We start from the raw sequence: 21,626 nt of genomic DNA on the forward strand, positions 1-21,626 counted from the left end.
AACACCAAGAACTAGTTTCCAAACAGGACCTGTAACACAGACACCCAAAATTGATCATTACAGGTGATAAAATCTTCAGAGGAATGAAAATACTTGTAACCTAATACCACAACCTGTATTTTAACTGCAACAGTTATTACTTTCTGACCAAATTACAGAAGGCATTTTGTGACTGCCATTCATATTATGCAGGGAGTATGATATAACAGCTGCTACCCTTTAGAAGATGAGCAGATGAAGAAACAAAATATATAGGCGCTTTAGTTAAGCCCTTAATTATTATGTATAAACAGCCCCAAACTCAATTCATTTTATAAAGTAATTTTGGAAATGTACACACTTAAAGGGACTTGTAACATATCATATGCCAGTAAAAGCATGGATTATCAAAACATTTTTCAGCACAGTTATAGTAAAACGAAAAAGCATGTAACTAAGAATACCCCACGTCTACTGAGTTCACAAATACCAAAGATATATATATATATATATATTTCCCAACAAAATTGCTAATAAAATAACACATAAGCCTGTGAAAGCCTGGTGTTTTCATGACAAAACTAAAAAAAACATGATACTTTAATTATCAGTACTAAACTATCTTACAGATCCAATTTAAATGTATAAAAAGTATATATTTGATAAAATAGCACATCTTAAGGAGCACAACATTTCACTTTTTCATTATCACATTACCACCCCCCAAAGAAACTTAGCCAAACTTTAAGGGTCCCTAGAAGGGAAGTCGATGCTGTGATAGTGGGGGCTAAACCTCCATATTTGTTCCCCCTGAGGAGATATTGCAGAAGTAAGGGTACTCTACCTTATCTTCTCCTCACATAGAATTAAGAACCAACCAAAGCATAAGAAGAAAATATATATATCACATGAGAGCAAGGATGGTCTTTTCAAGGTTCTGAGTGGCTGTTAGGCAGTTCCTGTCATTCAGCTTGGAGGAGGGTCCTTTCATATTGGCAAATGACTGTTATGACTGTGACTAAAAAGTGTCTAGTTTAGTGTGTAGGTCTCAGAAGAAACTGAATACATTTCAGTAGAATTATATTTCTATAAAACTTACATTTACATCTACAATTAAACATGGTACAATTAATGTCACATGTGACATAAGTTAAAGAGACATAAATACACTTTATATGTGCAAAATATATTTTAGCAATTAAGAAATAAAGTGCAAAAAATCTGCTAAAAAATCATAAATATTTTCTTCTTAATTCTATAATTTTGCTCTCAGGAATACATCCTTGAACTAGAAATTGAATTCTAGTTCAGATTAAAGACAGTTGCATTTTACAAATATTAATGAGATATTGCCTAAACTAACACTATACCATCACAGACATTAAAAATAAAATGAAACATGAATCACTCTATTTCTCAGGAAAAGATTTAGTAGTAAACAAAGTCTAGCATAAAAAAAATATATATATATATATATATATATATATATATATATATATATATATATATATATATATATATATATATATATATATAACATATAACATATATAACATAATTTATTTAAGAACTTACCTAATAAATTCATTTCTTTCATAATGGCAAGAGTCCATGAGCTAGTCACGTATGGGATATACATTCCTACCAGGAGGGTGCAAAGTTTCCCGAACCTCAAAATGCCTATAAATATACCTCCCACCTCACTCATACCTTAGTTTAATGTATAGCCAAGAAGTGAGGTGTATAAAAAGGAGTAAAACGCATACAAAAAGAGGAACTGGAAAAAATAATGTGCTTTATACAAAAAAATCATAACCACAAAAATAGGGTGGGTCTCATGGACTCTTGTCACTATGAAAGAAATTAATTTATCAGGTAAGTTCTTACATAAATTATGTTTTCTTTCATGTAAGTGGCAAGAGTCCATGAGCTAGTGACGTATGGAATATAATACCCAAGATGTGGAAGTCCACGAGTCACTAGAGAGGGAGGGATAAAATAAAAACAGCTATTTCCGCTGATAAATTAAATCCCCAAAAATAATTGTTTTCTTAAAAATGTCAAAAAAACTCAAATCAAAGGCATTAGAATCAATGAGACAACTGCCTGAAGAACCTTTCTACCAAAGGCTGTTTCCGAAGAAGCAAACACATAAAAATGGTAAAATTTAGAAAAAATATGCAAAGAAGACCAAGTTGCTGCTTTGTAAATTTGATCAACTGAAGCTTCATTCTTGAGAGCCCAAGAAGTGGAAACTGATCTAGTAGAATGAGCTGTAATTCTCTGAGGCGGAGACTGTCCCGCCTCTAAATAAGCTTTGTGAATTAAAAGTCTCAACCAAAAAGCCAGAGAAATAACAGAGGCTCTCTGACCTTTCCTGGAGCCAGAAAAAATAACAAATAGACTAGAAGTCTTTCTGAAATCTTAGGTAGCCTCAACATAATATTTCAAAGCTCTTACCACATCCAAAGAATGTAAAGACCCTTCAAGATTATTTTTAGGATTAGGAAACAAAGAAGGGACAACAATTTCCTTATTGATGTTGTTAGAATTTACAACTTTAGGCAAACATTTAAATGAAGTCAGCAAAACAGCTTTATCTTGATGGAAAATCAGATAAGGAGACTCACAAGAGAGAGCAGACAATTCAGAAACTCTTCAAGCAGAAAAGATACCTAAAAGAAATAACACTTTCCAAGAAAGTAATTTAATGTCCATAAAATGCATAGGCTCAAAAGGAGGAGCCTGTAAAATCTTCAAAACCAAAATTGAGACTCCAAGGAGGAGAAATAGATTTAAACACCGGTTTAAATAAATCAAAGCCTGAACAAAACAGTGAATGTCAGGAAGTTTAGCAATCTTTCTATGAAATAAGACAGAAAGAGCAGAAAGTTGTCCTTTCAAAGTTTTTGCCGACAAAACCTTTATCCAAACCATCCAGAAGAAACTGTAAAATCCTAGGAATTCTAAAAGAATGCCAAGAATAATCATGAGTTGAACATCATGAAATATAGGTTTTCCAAACCCGAAAATAAATTCTCCTTGAAACAGACTTACAAGCCTGTATCATAGTGCTAATAACTGAGTCAGAGAAACCTCTATGACTAAGCACTTATGCGTTCAATTTCTATGCCTTCAAATTTAAAGATTTGAGATCCTGATGGAAAAACGGCCCCTGAAACAGAAGATCTGACCTTAAGGAAAGTGGCCAAGGCTGGCAACTGGACATCCTGACAAGGTCCGCATACCAAAACCTGAGAGGCCAAGCGGGTGCTATCAGAAACACATAAGATCATTCCATTATGATCTTGGAGATCACCCTTAGAAAAAGAACCAGAGGTGGAAAAATGTAAGCAGGTTGGTAAAAACCAAGGAACTGCTAGAGCATCCACCATCTCCACCTGAGGATCCTTGGACCTGGAAAGGTATCTGGAATGCTTCTTGTTTAGAGGAGAGACCATCAGATCTATTTTTAAAAGACCCCACATCTGTACAAGATGAAAAAAACACATCTGGATGGAGAGCATTCCCCCGATATAAAGTATGACGGCTGAGATAATCCCCTTCCCAATTGTCTATACCTGGGATATGAATCGCAAAAATTAGACAAGAATTGGATTCCGTCCAAGAAAGTATCCAAGATACTTACTCCATAACTGAAGGACTGCGAGTCCCTCCTTGATGATTGACATTTGTCACTGTTGTGATATTGTCTGTTTAAAAACAAATGTAAAATTTGTCTCTTCAATAGAGGCTATGCCTGAAGAGTCCTAAAAATAGCATGGAGTTCTAAAATATTGATTGGTAACCTCGCCTCCTGAGGTTTCCAAAACCCTAGTGCTGTCAGAGACTCTCAGACAGCTCCCCCACCTGAAAAAACTTGCATCTGTTGAGAATACAGTCCAGGTAGGACGAACAAATTAGGCCCCCTAAACAATAAGGTGATAGTCCAACCAACAAATCAGAGAGAAAAGAGAGTTGGGATTTAAGTATATCAGTTGTGATATCTGAAATAAATCCCTGTACCTATGGTGCAACATGCAAAGCTATAGAGGCCTCAAATGAAAATGAGCAAAGAAGATCACACCTGATGCTGCAGTCATGAGACCTAAAACTTCCATGCACATAACCACTGTAGGAAATAATCTTATCTGGAAACCTAAAAAAGTCTAAGGAATCAAGAAACTCTATTGTAACATGATCCTCCAACCATGTCTTGAAGAAACCACACTAGTTGCTGCTAAATGAAAAGATTAAAGCTAGTACCAAAATATCATCCAAATAAGGAAACACCGCAATACCCTGCTCTCTGATTACAGATAGAAGGACACCAAGAATCTTTGAAAATAATCTCTGAGCTTTCGCTAGCCCAAAAGGACGAGCAACAGATTGGTAATGCTTATCTAGAAAAGAGAATCTCAGAAAACAATAGTGGTCTGAATTAATTGGAATGTGAAAATAAGCGTCCTGTAAGTCTATTGTGGACATTTAGGCCTAGATTTGGAGTTCGGCGGTAAAAGGGCTGTTAACGCTCCGCGGGCTTTTTTCTGGCCGCACCATAAAATTAACTCTGGTATCGAGAGTTCAAACAAATGCTGCGTTAGGCTCCAAAAAAGGAGCGTAGAGCATTTTTACCGCAAATGCAACTCTCGATACCAGAGTTGCTTACGGACGCGGCCGGCCTCAAAAACGTGCTCGTGCACGATTCCCCCATAGGAAACAATGGGGCTGTTTGAGCTGAAAAAAAACCTAACACCTGCAAAAAAGCAGCGTTCAGCTCCTAACGCAGCCCCATTGTTTGCTATGGGGAAACACTTCCTACGTCTGCACCTAACACTCTAACATGTACCCCGAGTCTAAACACCCCTAGCCTTACACTTATTAACCCCTAATCTGCCCCCTTCAACGTCGCCGACACCTGCCTACACTTATTAACCCCTAATCTGACGAGCGGACCTGAGCGCTACTATAATAAAGTTATTAACCCCTAATCCGCCTCACTAACCCTATCATAAATAGTATTAACCCCTAAACTGCCCTCCCTAACATCGCCGACACCTAACTTCAATTATTAACCCCTAATCTTCCGATCGGAGCTCACCGCTATTCTAATAAATGGATTAACCCCTAAAGCTAAGTCTAACCCTAACACTAACACCCCCCTAACTTAAATATAATATTTATCTAACGAAATAAATTAACTCTTATTAAATAACTTATTCCTATTTAAAGCTAAATACTTACCTGTAAAATAAATCCTAATATAGCTACAATATAAATTATAATTATATTATAGCTATTTTAGGATTAATATTTATTTTACAGGCAACTTTGTAATTATTTTAACCAGGTACAATAGCTATTAAATAGTTAAGAACTATTTAATAGTTACCTAGTTAAAATAATAACAAATTTACCTGTAAAATAAATCCTAACCTAAGTTATAATTAAACCTAACACTACCCTATCAATAAAATAATTAAATAAACTACCTACAATTACCTACAATTAACCTAACACTACACTATCAATAAATTAATTAAACACAATTCCTACAAATAAATACAATTAAATAAACTAGCTAAAGTACAAAAAATAAAAAAGAACTAAGTTACAGAAAATAAAAAAATATTTACAAACATAAGAAAAATATTACAACAATTTTAAACTAATTACACCTACTCTAAGCCCCCTAATAAAATAACAAAGCCCCCCAAAATAAAAAATTCCCTACCCTATTCTAAATTAAAAAAGTTACAAGCTCTTTTACCTTACCAGCCCTGAACAGGGCCCTTTGCGGGGCATGCCCCAAGAATTTCAGCTCTTTTGCCTGTAAAAAAAAACATACAATACCCCCCCCCCCAACATTACAACCCACCACCCACATACCCCTAATCTAACCCAAACCCCCCTTAAATAAACCTAACACTAAGCCCCTGAAGATCTTCCTACCTTGTCTTCACCATCCAGGTATCACCGATCCGTCCTGGCTCCAAGATCTTCATCCAACCCAAGCGGGGGTTGGCGATCCATAATCCGGTCCAGAAGAGGCTCCAAAGTCTTCCTCCTATCCGGCAAGAAGAGGACATCCGGACCGGCAAACATCTTCTCCAAGCGGCATCTTCGATCTTCTTCCATCCGGAGCGAAGCGGCAGGATCCTGAAGACCTCCAGCGCGGAACATCCATCCGGACCGACGACTGAACGACGAATGACTGTTCCTTTAAGGGACGTCATCCAAGATGGCGTCCCTCGAATTCCGATTGGCTGATAGGATTCTATCAGCCAATCGGAATTAAGGTAGGAATTTTCTAGCCAATCAGAATCTAGTTCAATCCGATTGGCCGATCCAATCAGCCAATCAGATTGAGCTTGCATTCTATTGGCTGTTCCGATCAGCCAATAGAATGCGAGCTCAATCTGATTGGCTGATTGGATCGGCCAATCGGATTGAACTAGATTCTGATTGGCTGATTCCATCAGCCAATCAGAAAATTCCTACCTTAATTCCGATTGGCTGATAGAATCCTATCAGCCAATCGGAATTCGAGGGACGCCATCTTGGATGACGTCCCTTAAAGGAACAGTCATTCGTCGTTCAGTCGTCGGTCCGGATGGATGTTCCGCGCTGGAGGTCTTCAGGATCCTGCCGCTTCGCTCCGGATGGAAGAAGATCGAAGATGCCGCTTGGAGAAGATGTTTGCCGGTCCGGATGTCCTCTTCTTGCCAGATAGGAGGAAGACTTTGGAGCCTCTTCTGGACCGGATTATGGATCGCCAACCCCCGCTTGGGTTGGATGAAGATCTTGGAGCCAGGACGGATCGGTGATACCTGGATGGTGAAGACAAGGTAGGAAGATCTTCAGGGGCTTAGTGTTAGGTTTATTTAAGGGGGGTTTGGGTTAGATTAGGGGTATGTGGGTTGTAATGTTGGGGGGGGGGTATTGTATGTTTTTTTTTACAGGCAAAAGAGCTGAAATTCTTGGGGCATGCCCCGCAAAGGGCCCTGTTCAGGGCTGGTAAGGTAAAAGAGCTTGTAACTTTTTTAATTTAGAATAGGGTAGGGAATTTTTTATTTTGGGGGGCTTTGTTATTTTATTAGGGGGCTTAGAGTAGGTGTAATTAGTTTAAAATTGTTGTAATATTTTTCTTATGTTTGTAAATATTTTTTTATTTTCTGTAACTTAGTTCTTTTTTATTTTTTGTACTTTAGCTAGTTTATTTAATTGTATTTATTTGTAGGAATTGTGTTTAATTAATTTATTGATAGTGTAGTGTTAGGTTAATTGTAGGTAATTGTAGGTAGTTTATTTAATTATTTTATTGATAGGGTAGTGTTAGGTTTAATTATATCTTAGGTTAGGATTTATTTTACAGGTAAATTTGTTATTATTTTAACTATGTAACTATTAAATAGTTCTTAACTATTTAATAGCTATTTTACCTGGTTAAAATAATAACAAAGTTGCCTGTAAAATAAATATTAATCCTAAAATAGCTATAATATAATTATAATTTATATTGTAGCTATATTATGATTTATTTTACAGGTAAGTATTTAGCTTTAAATAGGAATCATTTATTTTATAAGAGTTAATTTATTTCGTTAGATAAAAATTATATTTAACTTAGGGGGGTGTTAGTGTTAGGGTTAGACTTAGCTTTAGGGGTTAATCCATTTATTAGAATAGCGATGAGCTCCGGTCGGCAGATTAGGGGTTAATAATTGAAGGTAGGTGTCGGCGATGTTAGGGAGGGCAGATTAGGGGTTAATACTATTTATGATAGGGTTAGTGAGGCGGATTAGGGGTTAATAACTTTATTATAGTAGCGCTCAGGTCCGCTCGGCAGATTAGGGGTTAATAAGTGTAGGCAGGTGTCGGCGACGTTGAGGGGGGCAGATTAGGGGTTAATAAATATAATATAGGGGTCGGCGATGTTAGGGCAGCAGATTAGGGGTACATAGGGATAACGTAGGTGGCGGCGATTTGCGGTCGGAAGATTAGGGGTTAATTATTTTAAGTAGCTGGCGGCGACGTTGTGGGGGGCAAGTTAGGGGTTAATAAATGTAATACAGGGGTCGGCGGGGTTAGGGGCAGCAGATTAGGGGTACATAAGTATAACGTAGGTGGCGGTCGGCAGATTAGGGGTTAAAAATTTTAATCGAGTGGCGGCGGTGTGGGGGGACCTCGGTTTAGGGGTACATAGGTAGTTTATGGGTGTTAGTGTACTTTAGGGTACAGTAGTTAAGAGCTTTATAAACCGGCGTTAGCCAGAAAGCTCTTAACTCCTGCTATTTTCAGGCGGCTGGAATCTTGTCGTTAGAGCTCTAACGCTCACTTCAGAAACGACTCTAAATACCAGCGTTAGAAAGATCCCATTGAAAATATAGGCTACGCAAATGGCGTAGGGGGATCTGCGGTATGGAAAAGTCGCTGCTGAAAAGTGAGCGTTAGACCCTTTAATCACTGACTCCAAATACCAGCGGGCGGCCAAAACCAGCGTTAGGAGCCTCTAACGCTGGTTTTGACGGCTACCGCCGAACTCCAAATCTAGGCCTGAGTGACCTAATTCTTTCTTTGGGACAATGAATAGATTTGAATAGAAACCCAAACTCCATTCCTACAGAGGAACTGGAACCATCACCCCTGAAAACTATAAATCTGAAACACAAGAGAAAACAATATTCTGTATCCACTGATTTTGAACAGAAACTTTCCAAATGTGTTGAAATAAATTCAATCTGCCCCCCCCAGCAGTTGAACTGGTTTAAAAGCTGCACCTTCATGCACTTTAAGGCTTGGATCTATTGAAATTCGGAGAAAATCTCAAATTAGAGCCAGAGGCATTAGGGGAATGAAAAAAAACAATTGGCAGCTTAAAAATTTGTAAACAAGAAACTCTTCCCAGTGTTGCTCAAGGTGTGTGGTGTATGGGGAGGGAAATAAATCCTGTCCAGAAGCTGTCTATGAGTAAGAAGTGTCTATGAGTAAGGCTAACTGTAGCCGAAACACGTAAGACAGCCCAGCTTTCTTATTTTATGCTCACTATGTCTTAATTTTTTCTATCTGGTTTCCAATAAATATTGAACTTTTATTCTACAGTGCCTGGAGACTCGCCTGGTTTTTTGCACTTTTAGCTTAAAAATTTCCCTTAGATTTCTTATCTTGGGGCCGAAAAGACTCCCTTTCCCCCACGTAATAGAGAAGATAATCAAATCAAATAGAAGCCTCATAACACTGCTTTTTTACTACCGCTGGTATTACGAGTCTTGCAGATTTAGGAGCACCGCACACTTTTTTGGCCTTACCGCAAATCAACCTACGCAATTTGCATATAGTCTATTTTCAATGGGACTTCCATAGCGCCGGTATTACAAGCTTGTCCTTGGAGGCCAAAAAGTGAGTGGTACAGCCTATACCATCAAAATTCGTAATGCATTCTAAACTCAGTAGTTATGAGTTTTACACTACAACGCTGTAGCATAAAACTCATAACTAAAGTGCTAAAAAGTACACTAACAACCATAAACTACCTATTAACCCCTAAACCGAGGCCCTCCTGCATCACAAACACTAAAATAAAATGATTAACCCCTAATCTGCTGCTCCCGACATCGCCACCACTATAATAAACATATTAACCCCTAAACCGCCGCACTCCCGCCTCACAAACATTAGTTAAATATTATTAACCCCTAATCTCCTGCCCCTAACATCGCTGCCACCTACCTACATTTATTAACCCCTAATCTGCCGCCCCTAACATCGCCGCCACTATACTAAATTTATTAACCCCTAAACCTAAGTCTAACCCTAACCCTAACACCCTAACTTAAATATAAATCTAAATAAAACTTACTATTAATAACTAAATAATTCATATTTAAAACTAAGTACTTACCTATAAAATAAACCCTAAGCTATCTACAATATAACTAATAGTTACATTGTATCTTGCTTAGGTTTTATTTTTATTTTACAGGCAAGTTTGTATTTATTTTAACTAGGTAGAATAGTTACTAAATAGTTATTAACTATTTACTAACTACCTAGCTAAAATAAATACAAACTGACCTGTAAAATAAAACCTAACCTGTCTTACACTAACACCTAAGCTAACCCTACAATTAAATAAATTCCCTAAATTAAATACAATTAACTAAATTCAATACAATTAGCTAAATTACAAAAAAACAAACACTAAATTACAGAATATAAAAAACAAATTACAAGATCTTTAAACTAATTACACCTAATTTAATAGTCCTATCAAAATAAAAAAGCCCCCCCAAAATAATAAAACCCCCTAGCCTAAACTAAACTACCAATAGCCCTTAAAATGGCCTTTTGTGGGGCATTGCCCCAAAGAAATCAGCTCTTTTACCTGAAAAAAATACAAACAACCACCCCAACAGTAAAACCCATCACCCACACAACCAACCCCCCAAATAAAAGCCTAACTAAAAAAACCTAAGCTCCCCATTGCCCTGAAAAGGGCATTTGGATGGGCATTGCCCTTAAAAGGGCATTTAGCTCTATTGCAGCCCAAACCCTAACCTAAAAATAAAACCCACCCAATAAACCCTTAAAAAACCTAACACTAACCCCTGAAGATCCACTTACAGTTTTGAAGATCCGACATCCATCCTTAACGAAGCCGGGAGAAGTCCTCATCGAAGTGGAAAGAAGTCCTCAACGAAGCCGGGAGAAGTCTTCATCCAAGCCGGCAGAAGTGGTCCTCCAGACCGGCAGAAGTATTCACCCAGACGGCATCTACTATCTTCATCCTTCCGACGCGGAGCGGCTCCATCTTCAAGACATCCGGCGCGGAGCATCCTCTTGAATCAATGGCTTCTTCTACAATGAATGTCTCTTTAGTTTAAATGACTTCATCCAAGATGGCGTCCCTTAGATTCCGATTGGCTGATCCAATCAGCCAATATGATTAAGCTTGCATTCTATTGGCTGATTGGAGGACTTCTTGCCGCTTCGTTGAGGATGGATGTCGGATCTTCAAAACTGTAAGTGGATCTTCAGGGGTTAGTGTTAGGTTTTTTTTAAGGGTTTATTGGGTGGGTTTTATTTTTAGGTTAGGGTTTGGGCTGCAATAGAGCTAAATGCCCTTTTAAGGGCAATGCCCATCCAAATGCCCTTTTCAGGGCAATGGGGAGCTTAGGTTTTTTTAGTTAGGGTTTTATTTGGGGGGTTGGTTGTGTGGGTGGTGGGTTTTACTGTTGGGGGTTGTTTGTATATTTTTTTCAGGTAAAAGAGCGGATTTCTTTGGGGCAATGCCCTGCAAAAGGCCCTTTTATGGGCTATTGGTAGTTTAGTTTAGGCTGGGGGTTTTTATTATTTTGGGGGGCTTTTTTATTTTGATAGGGCTATTAGATTAGGTGTAATTAGTTTAAAGATCTTGTAATTTGTTTTTTATTTTCTGTAATTTAGTGGGGGGGGGGGGTTTGTAATTTAGCTAATTGTAATGAATTTAGTTAATTATATTTAATTTAGGGAATTTATTTAATTGTAGGGTTAGGTTAGGTGTTAGTGTAAGACAGGTTAGGTTTTATTTTACAGGTCAATTTGTATTTATTTTAGCTAGGTAGTTAGTAAATAGTTAATAACTATGTAGTAACTATTCTACCTAGTTAAAATAAATACAAACTTGCCTGTAAAATTAAAATAAACCCTAAGCTAGATACAATGTAACTATTAGTTATATTGTACTTATCTTAGGGTTTATTTTATAGGTAAGTATTCAGTTTTAAATAGGAATTATTTAGTTATTAATAGTAAGTTTTATTTAGATTTATTTGAATTATATTTAAGTTAGTGGGTGTTAGGGTTAGGGTTAGACTTAGGTTTAGGGGGTTAATAAATTTAGTATGGGGGCGGCAGATTAGGGGTTAATAAATTAAGGAAGGTGGCAGTGATGTTAGGGGCGGCAGATTAGGGGTTAATAATATTTAACTTGTGTTTGCGATGCGGGAGTGTGGCAGTTTAGGGGTTAATATGTTTATTAAACTGACGGCGATGTCCGGAGTGGCAGATTAGGGGTTAATAAGTGTAAGATTAGTGGTGTTTAGACTCGGGGGTTCATGTTAGGGTGTTAGGTGTAAACATAAAATGTGTTTCCCCATAGGAATCAATGGGGCTGCATTACGGAGCTTTATGCTGCTTTATTGCAGGTGTTAGGCTTTTTTTCAGCCGGCTCTCCCCATTGATGTCTATGGGGAAATCGTGCACGAGCACGTACAACCAGTTCACCGCTGACTTTAGCAGCGCTGGTATTGGAGTGAGGTATGAAGCACAAGTTTGCTCTACGCTCACTTCTTGTCTTTTAATACCGGGTTTGTAAAAACCTGTAATACCAGCAATAACATGCAAGTAAACAACGCACAGCTCATAACGCAAAACTTGTAATCTAGTCGATTATCAGTATGAAATAATAAAACATAACAAGTGCCACATATTTGAGCTGAAGAAATAAAATTGGCTAATTAAACAATATACACACTTAGCTTTGGTAGAAATTGTTTACAGGTAGCTTAGTTCCTACAGTAACATCAGAGGCAGGATCAGTTTGAGACATCTTGCAAAATGTATCAAAAAAAGAAAAAATAACATTTAAACAAACTATCAAATTTCTTCAAAATAGCAGTTTCAGGAATGGGAAAAAATGCTTATGCTAAAATACTTAAATGAAAATAAAATCAAAAAGCAAACATCATAGCCCTCTGTAAACAAATGAGAGCAGGGAGCAAAAGAGGGAGAGACTTAATATAACAAATTTTTGGCGCCAATAATGGCGCAAACAAAGATGACGCAAATGCAGAGAAAAAAACTTTTGGCACCAAAGTTAACAAGAAATGACACAATTCGCGTCATAACAAGCGCGACTTCGTGCTAAAAATATTTGCGCCAATAATGACGCAATAAATAGAAGCATTTTGCGCCATCGCGAGTCTAATTTGAAAATTTGAAAAAACAAGTCCAAAGTTACAACTAGTTGGAACCCCAGGTTTGAAAAAAATTACAAAATTTCTCCCAAAAACATAATTTCCATGTTGAAACTGTTAGAATGCAAAGGGAAATAAATATAGACCTGACTCATGGCAAATATATGCAATATATATTTAAACTTTAAAATATAAAGTGCCAAACATAGCTGAGAGTGTCTCTCAAATATAATATATACTTACCTGAAGACACCCATCCACATATAGGCATCTACTTATCAAGCCGTCAACTTACTTGCATTCAACGGCACCAATACGCTCACCTAAGATCGCCTAACATCGCGGCCACGGACCTGAATACGCTCTCCAAAGTTACCAAAAAAAACTGTCAAAAAGCCGCGCACCAAGTACGGGGCGATGAGCAACGGACCGTTGTTAACTAACAGTCATCGATCTAGCTGCTCTTCGGCTTTTTCCCAGCTTTATTGGTATACTGTCACTAAACACCCACACACTGCTGCCACCTACATTATACTTATTAACCCCTAATCTGCCGCCCCCTACACCGCCGTCACCTACATTATACTTATTAACCCCTAATCTGCCGCTCCCTACACCGCTGCCACCTACATTATACTTATTAACCCCTAATCTGCCGTCCCCTACACCACCGCCACCTACATTATATTTATTAACCTCTAATCTGCCCCCCTATACCGCCGCCACTATATTAAATTTATTAACCCCTAAACCTAAGTCTAACCCTAACACCCCCTAACTTAAATATAATTTAAATAAATCTAAATAAATATTCCTATCATTAAATAAATTATTCCTATTTAAAACTAAATACCTATAAAATAAACCCTAAGATAGCTACAATATAACTAATAGTTACATTGTATCTAGCTTAGGGTTTATTTTTATTTTACAGGCAAGTTTATATTTATTTTAACTAGATAGAATAGTTATTAAATAGTTATTAACTATTTAATAACTTCCTAGTTAAAATAAATACAAAAGTACCTGTAAAATAAAACCTAACCTAAGTTACACTAACACCTAACACTACACTATAATTAAATTAATTCCCTACATTAAATACAATTAAATAAAATTATCTAAAGTACAAAAAAAAATAAAACACTAAATTACAGAAAATAATAAACAAATTACAATATTTTTAAACTAATTACACCAAATCTAATCCCTCTAACAAAATCAACCAAACCAAAATAAAAAAGCCCAACCCTACACTAAATTACAAATAGCCCTTAAAAGGGCCTTTTGCAGGGTATTGCCCCAAAGTAATCAGCTCTTTTACCTGTAAAAAAAATTACAAGTATAATGTAGGTGGCGGCGGTGTAGGGGGCAGATTAGGGGTTAATAAGTATAATGTAGGTGGCTGCGGTGTAGGGGGGCAGATTAGGGGCTAATCAGTATAATGTAGGTGGTGGCGGTGTAGGGGGCAGATTAGGGGTGTTTAGACTCGGGTACATGTTAGGGTGTAAACATTACCATAGGAATCAATGGGGTATCGGGCAGCAGCGAACATGAGTTTTTGCTGCTTTCAGACTGCTTTCAGACTCCCATTGATTCCTATGGTATCACCTCCAGGGCAGCGGATTGAAAACCAGGTAAGCTGGGCCGGAATAGTGGCAAGTGTACCTGTTAGGAATTTGTTAACTAGCAAAAGTAGTCAGATAGCGCCGAACTTGCATTCAGAACATCTGTAATGACGTAAGCATCGATCTGTGTCGGACTTTGCCCAGCGGATCGTATGTTATGTCACAAAATTCTACTTTTGCCGGTCTGTAGGGTTTGATTACTAAGGGGAATCAGGCTCGCCACAAATACACTGAGGAATTCCAGCGTATTTGCGGTTGACGGCTTGATAAATAGATGTCATAGCAGACAGCCAAACCAGTACTGAAACATATCAGCAGACGTAATGGTAGAGGAGTATAATGTCGATCTGTAAAGGGAGGTGGCAGATAAATCTCCACGACCGAATTTACAGAGAGCCTTAGAATAGATTTCCCATAGGTGAAAATATGGCATCATTAGGCAAATACTCCCTTCACATCCCTCACTCCAACATTGTACTTTGAGAGGAATTGGGCTTCAAAATGCTTAGAAGCGCCTTTCACAGAAGAACATCAAGCACGACTTGCTTCACCATCCTCCAACGAAGGCAAAGTTTGTAAAACTAAGGTATGAGTGAGGTGGGAGGTGTATTTATAGGCATTTTGAGGTTTGGGAAACTTTGTCCCCTCCTGGTAGGAATGTATATCCCATATGTCACTAGCTCATGGACTCTTGCCACTTACATGAAATATATATATATATATATATGGTTCACGGGTTGCCTTCAAGGAGCCACAAATCTGCACTTTATTCACTCTCATTAGCCATCCTCTTTGATCTCCTTGGCAAGGTGGAGAATGCAGACAGAACTTGAACAGAACTTTGAGGACATCTAGTGGCAGAATTTGGAACTGCAGCACTAAACTTGTCTGTAGTAAGGTGGGGAGGTAGGGAAGTTTTCTGGAGTGCCAGGCTGTTATTTCTATTCACTATAACAACCTGACAACCTGTGTTTTTTTTTAACTATACCATAAGTTAACAGGGGTTAATGTGCTGATCATTTTTTGTAGATTAAATTAGTATTTTTTTTTACCAAATAACATTAATGGCATTGGGTACAGTGTAAGTCAATCATAGTGTTGCATATCAAATTAAGTGCATGATGTTCAGTACCATGTCTGCCTAAAATAAATTACAGCTTTAAAAAAAAACAAATGCTTCTGAAAAAAGATGAATCTTTAAGCAAGCTACCAAATGACATATAAGTTTGCAATGCAGTACCAACATAGTTTTGTATTTTTTACCAAAGATACTTTTTCCACGATCAGTGTATCCCCCAAAAGTAAACACATGAGAGTGGTCTGCAGTCACCACAGTCAGAGTTTCACTCTCATTTGTCAGTCTTCCGGCTCTTTCAATGGCTTTGTCAAACTCAACAGCTTCTGACAATGACTGCTTCGCCTTTCCATCATGGTGGCCGTGATCGATTCTGCCACGTAAAAAAAACTCATAATTATGAACATGTCTACATAGATATATAACATTTTATAATACAATAGAAGCATTTTGTGTAAGAGATATTACGTTTTAACCCATACAACTTTTTCTCTATTTTTAACCATTTTCCTACAGCAACTTTGCTGACTTTTTATAAGACACAGTAAAATTGCAATTTGTCCTTTTTCTAATTACTTATCCCCTAAACACCAAGTTCTCACTGAGGGCCCAGTTCTGGATTATCTAGGAAGGCTTTGTCAGTTATGAAAGGTCCCTCAAGGAGTTTTAGGCAAATGATAGCATGAGAGTTGTTTATCTAGCTAAGCAAGTTATTGGATGTGAAGGAGAGACAACATATTACAATATCTCTCCTTGCCAGTGAGTTTTGGATAATCAGACCTTTTATGTTTTTTGTTATTTTACTGACAAGATGGAGTCTTTATTAATATGCTATATTTACCACTTGCACTTTTCTCTCTGCTTGCTAGGACCCTCATGGCTTTCTCTCTACACATACAACTCCCTCCTCCTTGACGTTACTTGTGATGTGTCATCATAAGGATCTCTGTTTTAATGCTTTAATGATTTTGTCTTTAGGTCATTACAAAAAAAACATTTGCTAAGAGTGACTTAGATCTTCATCTGTAACCATATAGTCTACCTTCTTATGGGATTCTCTTTTCTTTGTCTCCTAAACATATAGTAGTAATTTCAATAAATTCTCCCTGTTTTCAGTTATTTCCTTTTTATTTTCAGAAACAAGTTTACAGTTAATTCACTTAAAAACATAAAATGCTACTCTGTTTTTTTATAGGCCATTTATTTGTTTGTTCATTCAATCTCAAATCTGATTTCATATACTAAATACAATTGTAAGCTCTAGAAGTTTATGGGAGATGGAGTATCTTACTGAAAAGCCATACAGATTTTAGGGCCTATTTCATAACTCACCTAGTTAAAAGGACAATTTATATCACATTTAGTTAAGCTATTTATCCACCCCTTGTTAATCCATGCATCCCTTCACACCTAGGTCTATAATTATACTACATGAATGCAAGATGGTAACTTGTGTCAAAGGGACGTGAAGTAAAACTAAACGGTCATGATTTTTACAGAGTATACAATTTAAAAAAGAAAAAAAAACTTTCAAATTTACTTCTGTTTTCAAACATTTTCATTTCTCTTGCTATCCCTTTTATAAGCACAATTCAAGATTTGCTCTAGAGTGTGCACTATAAGGCAACAGTGTTTGCAACATTGTTGTACAGTAGTGCTCAGGATATATGCGCACATATATCCTGAGCTTATATTTATGGAAAGGAGCTAAGTTTCAACAAAGATAACCATTAGAAATTGGATATGTTTAAATGCAGAGATTACATGTACAGTCCAATGTCTCTTTAAATGATGGTTCCCATTGTGTAAAAGGTTATATCCTCCTTTATTACCATAAATCTTTCTCTTTAAAGGGACAGGGAAATAACAATGAAACCCTCATGATTTCAATACAGTTTGAAACAATAAAAAAAATGAAAATAAAAACTTTACAATTTACTTCTGTAATAAAATGTACCTCTTCTTCTTGGTCACCTTTAATAAAACTTAGCGCTTTTCCATGAGAGCATACTGAGATAGTCACAAACATCAATCATTGTTCCAAATACTGCAGCAATATGGTGTTCAAGTCATGTGAATATTCTTTAGCCTACCTAAGTATTCTCACAAAGGTTGCAATAAAGGACACCAAAAGAACAAACTGATTTTAAATCACATGCCATATCTGAATCAAGAACTTTTAATTCTTACATATTTACTTTCATGTTCTCTTAATATGCTGCTTTTTTTATAACTAGAACTAAATTATTTCAAAACCTATAAGAATTCACATCCAACCAAACAGAAAATATGAACTGGAAAGAAGAAAAAATAACTGGGAGCACCAAGTTTATTCAATCTAGTGATTGCAGATTTGATATTCATTGACCAAATAACTAATAATCTACTCAGTAGACCAGGGTTTTTTCAACTCCAGTCCTAAAGCCTCCCTAACGGGCCAGATTTTTATGATATGTGAACTGGAGCACAGGTGAAATAAGATGATTAGTAAACATGGTTATTATCTTGCTCTCATCCAAGGTAATACTGAAAATCTGGCCTGTTAGGGAGGTCTGAGGGCTGGACTAAGAGACTCAGAAAAGTGTAACTGATCAGGAAAGTGTAAGTTTTATGGAAAAAGTCAAGAGGATGGGAGAAAAGGTTAGATTTAAAGAGCAAAACTCAGAATCACAAAAAGGATCTGTAAATGTGCAATGCATCTTCCCAAGGACAGTTGATAACCATTCTACAAAAAAATTGCCGTCTTGCAAACTGACACATTTTCTTGGTAAGCAGATGTAATTATTTGGATAAAGAGAGTAGAACACTTGTTATTGCATAACTCAGTAAAGTGCAATGATATGGCGATAGAGCTGATCTATAATGGTTTATTTATTTATATATATATATCCCTTTGTTTCTGGCTATATGTTATTACACTTTAGTCAAATCATAGTGCTATTGTTATACTTATCTTCTACAAACAGGAAGAAACCATTGGGATTCTTGCTCAGGATCCTTACGGCTTTTTCAGTCATCTCAGCAAGTGATGGGTCAGTGGAAGGGTCACGGTTCAGCTCATACTTCAAGTCTTTTGGCTCAAACAGACCTTAAAAAATCCATGCATTTTATGTAAATATAATATGTCAACATTTTTTTGAACTGCAAGTTAAAGGGATTGTGTGCTGCAAAATTTTTGTCATTTGAAATAGCTGTTTTTGCTTGTTGAAATGGCCAGCAATATTGAAAATGTAACTATTACTGTACAGAAAAGCTATGTAATCAAAAACATTAGAATAAAGTATTAGATATGAGCAATTGGAGGTTTTGGATACCTCTGAATGTGGAAGGAGGCGACCACTTGTGCTGTTCGGCTATTTTCAGAGAAAATTTATTCTTGTGAAACTGGATTTGCACAGATCCTACGTCTAGATTTGGAGTTCTGCGTTAGCCGTCAAAACCAGCCTTAGGGGGTCCTAACGCTGATTTTGGCCGCCCGCTGGTATTTGAAGTCAGTCAGGAAAGGGTCTAACGCTCACTTTCCAGCCGCGACTTTTCCATACCGCAGATCCCCCTACTCCAATTGTGTAGCCTATCTTTTCAATGGGATCTTTCTAACGCCAGTATTCAGAGTCTTGGCCTGTAAAATAAACCCTAATATAGCTACAATATAACTAATAATTATATTGTAGCTATTTTAGGATTTAAATTTATTTTACAGGCAACTTTGTATTTATTTTAACTAGGTACAATAGCTATTAAATAGTTAATAACTATTTAATAGCTACCTAGTTAAAATAATTACAAAATTACCTGTAAAATAAATCCTAACCTAAGTTACAATTAAACCTAACACTACACTATCAATAAATAAATTAACTAAACTATCTACAATTATCTACAATTAAATACAAATAAATACACTAACTAAAGTACAAAAAATAAAAAAAGAGCTTAGTTAAAAAAAAAATTTTTTTTACAAACATTATAAAAAAATTACAAAAATTTTAAGCTAATTACATCTACTCTAAGCCCCCTAATAAAATAACAAAGCCCCCCAAAATAAAAAAAATGCCCTACCCTATTCTAAAATAAAAATTGTAAAGCTCTTTTACCTTACCAGCCCTTAAAAGGGCCTTTTGCGGGGCATGCCCCAAAGAATTCTGCTCTTTTGCCTTTAAAAAAAAACATACAATACCCCCCCCAACATTACAACCCACCACCCACATACCCCTAATCTAACCCAAACCCCCCTCAAATAAACCTAACACTAAACCCCTGAAGATCTTCCTACCTTATCTTCACCACGCCGGGTATCACCGATCCATCCAGAAGAGGCTTTGAAGTCTTCATCCTATCCAGGCGATGTCTTCATCCAAGCGGGGGCTGAAGAGGTCCATCATCGGGCTGAAGAGGTCCATCATCCGGCTGAAGTCTTCATCCAAGCGGGGGCTGAAGAGGTCCATCATCCAGCTGAAGTCTTCTATCAAGCGACATCTTCAATCTTCTTTCTTCCGGCTCCATCTTCATCCCGCCGACGCGGAACATCCATCCTGGTTGACGACTTCCCGACGAATGACGGTTCCTTTAAGGGACGTCATCCAAGATGGCGTCCCTTGAATTCCGATTGGCTGATAGGATTCTATCAGCCAATCGGAATTAAGGTAGGAAAATTCTGATTGGCTGATTGAATCAGCCAATCAGATTCAAGTTCAATCCGATTGGCTGATCCAATCAGATTGAGCTCGCATTCTATTGGCTGTTCCGATCAGCCAATAGAATGCAAGCTCAATCTGATTGGCTGATTGGATCAGCCAATCGGATTGAACTTGAATCTGATTGGCTGATTCAATCAGCCAATCAGAATTTTTCTACCTTAATTCCTATTGGCTGATAGAATCCTATCAGCCAATCGGAATTCGAGGGACGCCATCTTGGATGACGTTCCTTAAAGGAACCGTCATTCGTCGGGAAGTCGTCGGCCAGGATGGATGTTCCGCGTCGGCGGGATGAAGATGGAGCCGGAAGAAAGAAGATTGAAGATGCCACTTGATAGAAGACTTCAGCCGGATGATGGACCTCTTCAGCCCCCGCTTGGATGAAGACTTCAGCCGGATGATGGACCTCTTCAGCCCGATGATGGACCTCTTCAGCCCCCGCTTGGATGAAGACATCGCCCGGATAGGATGAAGACTTCGGAGCCTCTTCTGGACGGATCGGTGATACCCGGCGTGGTGAAGATAAGGTAGGAAGATCTTCAGGGGCTTAGTGTTAGGTTTATTTAAGGGGGGTTTGGGTTAGATTAGGGGTATGTGTGTGGTGGGTTGTAATGTTGGGGGGTATTGTATGTTTTTTTTTACAGGCAAAAGAGCAGAATTCTTTGGGGCATGCCCCGCAAAAGGCCCTTTTAAGGGCTGGTAAGGTAAAAGAGCTTTACAATTTTTATTTTAGAATAGGGTAGGGCATTTTTTTATTTTGGGGGGCTTTGTTATTTTATTAGGGGGCTTAGAGTAGGTGTAATTAGCTTAAAATTGTTGTAATTTTTTTATAATATTTGTAAATTATTTTTTTATTTTTTGTAACTTGGTTCTTTTTTTATTTTTTGTACTTTAGTTAGTGTATTTATTTGTATTTAATTGTATTTATTTGTAGATAGTTTAGTTAATTTATTTATTGATAGTGTAGTGATAGGTTTAATTGTAACTTAGGTTAGGATTTATTTTACAGGTAAGTTTGTAATTATTTTAACTAGGTAGCTATTAAATAGTTATTAACTATTTAATAGCTACTGTACCTAGTTAAAATAAATACAAAGTTGCCTGTAAAATAAATTTAAATCCTAAAATAGCTACAATATAATTATTAGTTATATTGTAGCTATATTAGAGTTTATTTTACAGGTAAGTATTTAGCTTTAAATAGGAATAATTTATTTAATAAGATTTATTTTATTTCGTTAGAATAAAATTATATTTAACTTAGGGGGGTGTTAGGGTTAGGGTTAGACTT

General features: G+C 37.0%; 1 protein-coding gene across 1 annotated transcript in view; it reads right to left on the minus strand.

Annotated features, from left to right (window-relative positions):
* LOC128655429 (alkaline phosphatase-like) overlaps positions 1–21,626 on the minus strand; it is a 96,006-nt gene that overhangs the window by 14,738 nt on the left and 59,642 nt on the right. The window contains 2 exon segments of the mRNA XM_053709059.1: positions 15,827–16,018; positions 18,592–18,726. Coding sequence (XP_053565034.1) covers positions 15,827–16,018; positions 18,592–18,726 — 327 coding nt within the window.

This window comes from Bombina bombina, chromosome 4 (genome assembly GCF_027579735.1).
Source record: "Bombina bombina isolate aBomBom1 chromosome 4, aBomBom1.pri, whole genome shotgun sequence".
In the NCBI taxonomy this organism is placed as follows: Eukaryota; Metazoa; Chordata; class Amphibia; order Anura; family Bombinatoridae; genus Bombina; species Bombina bombina.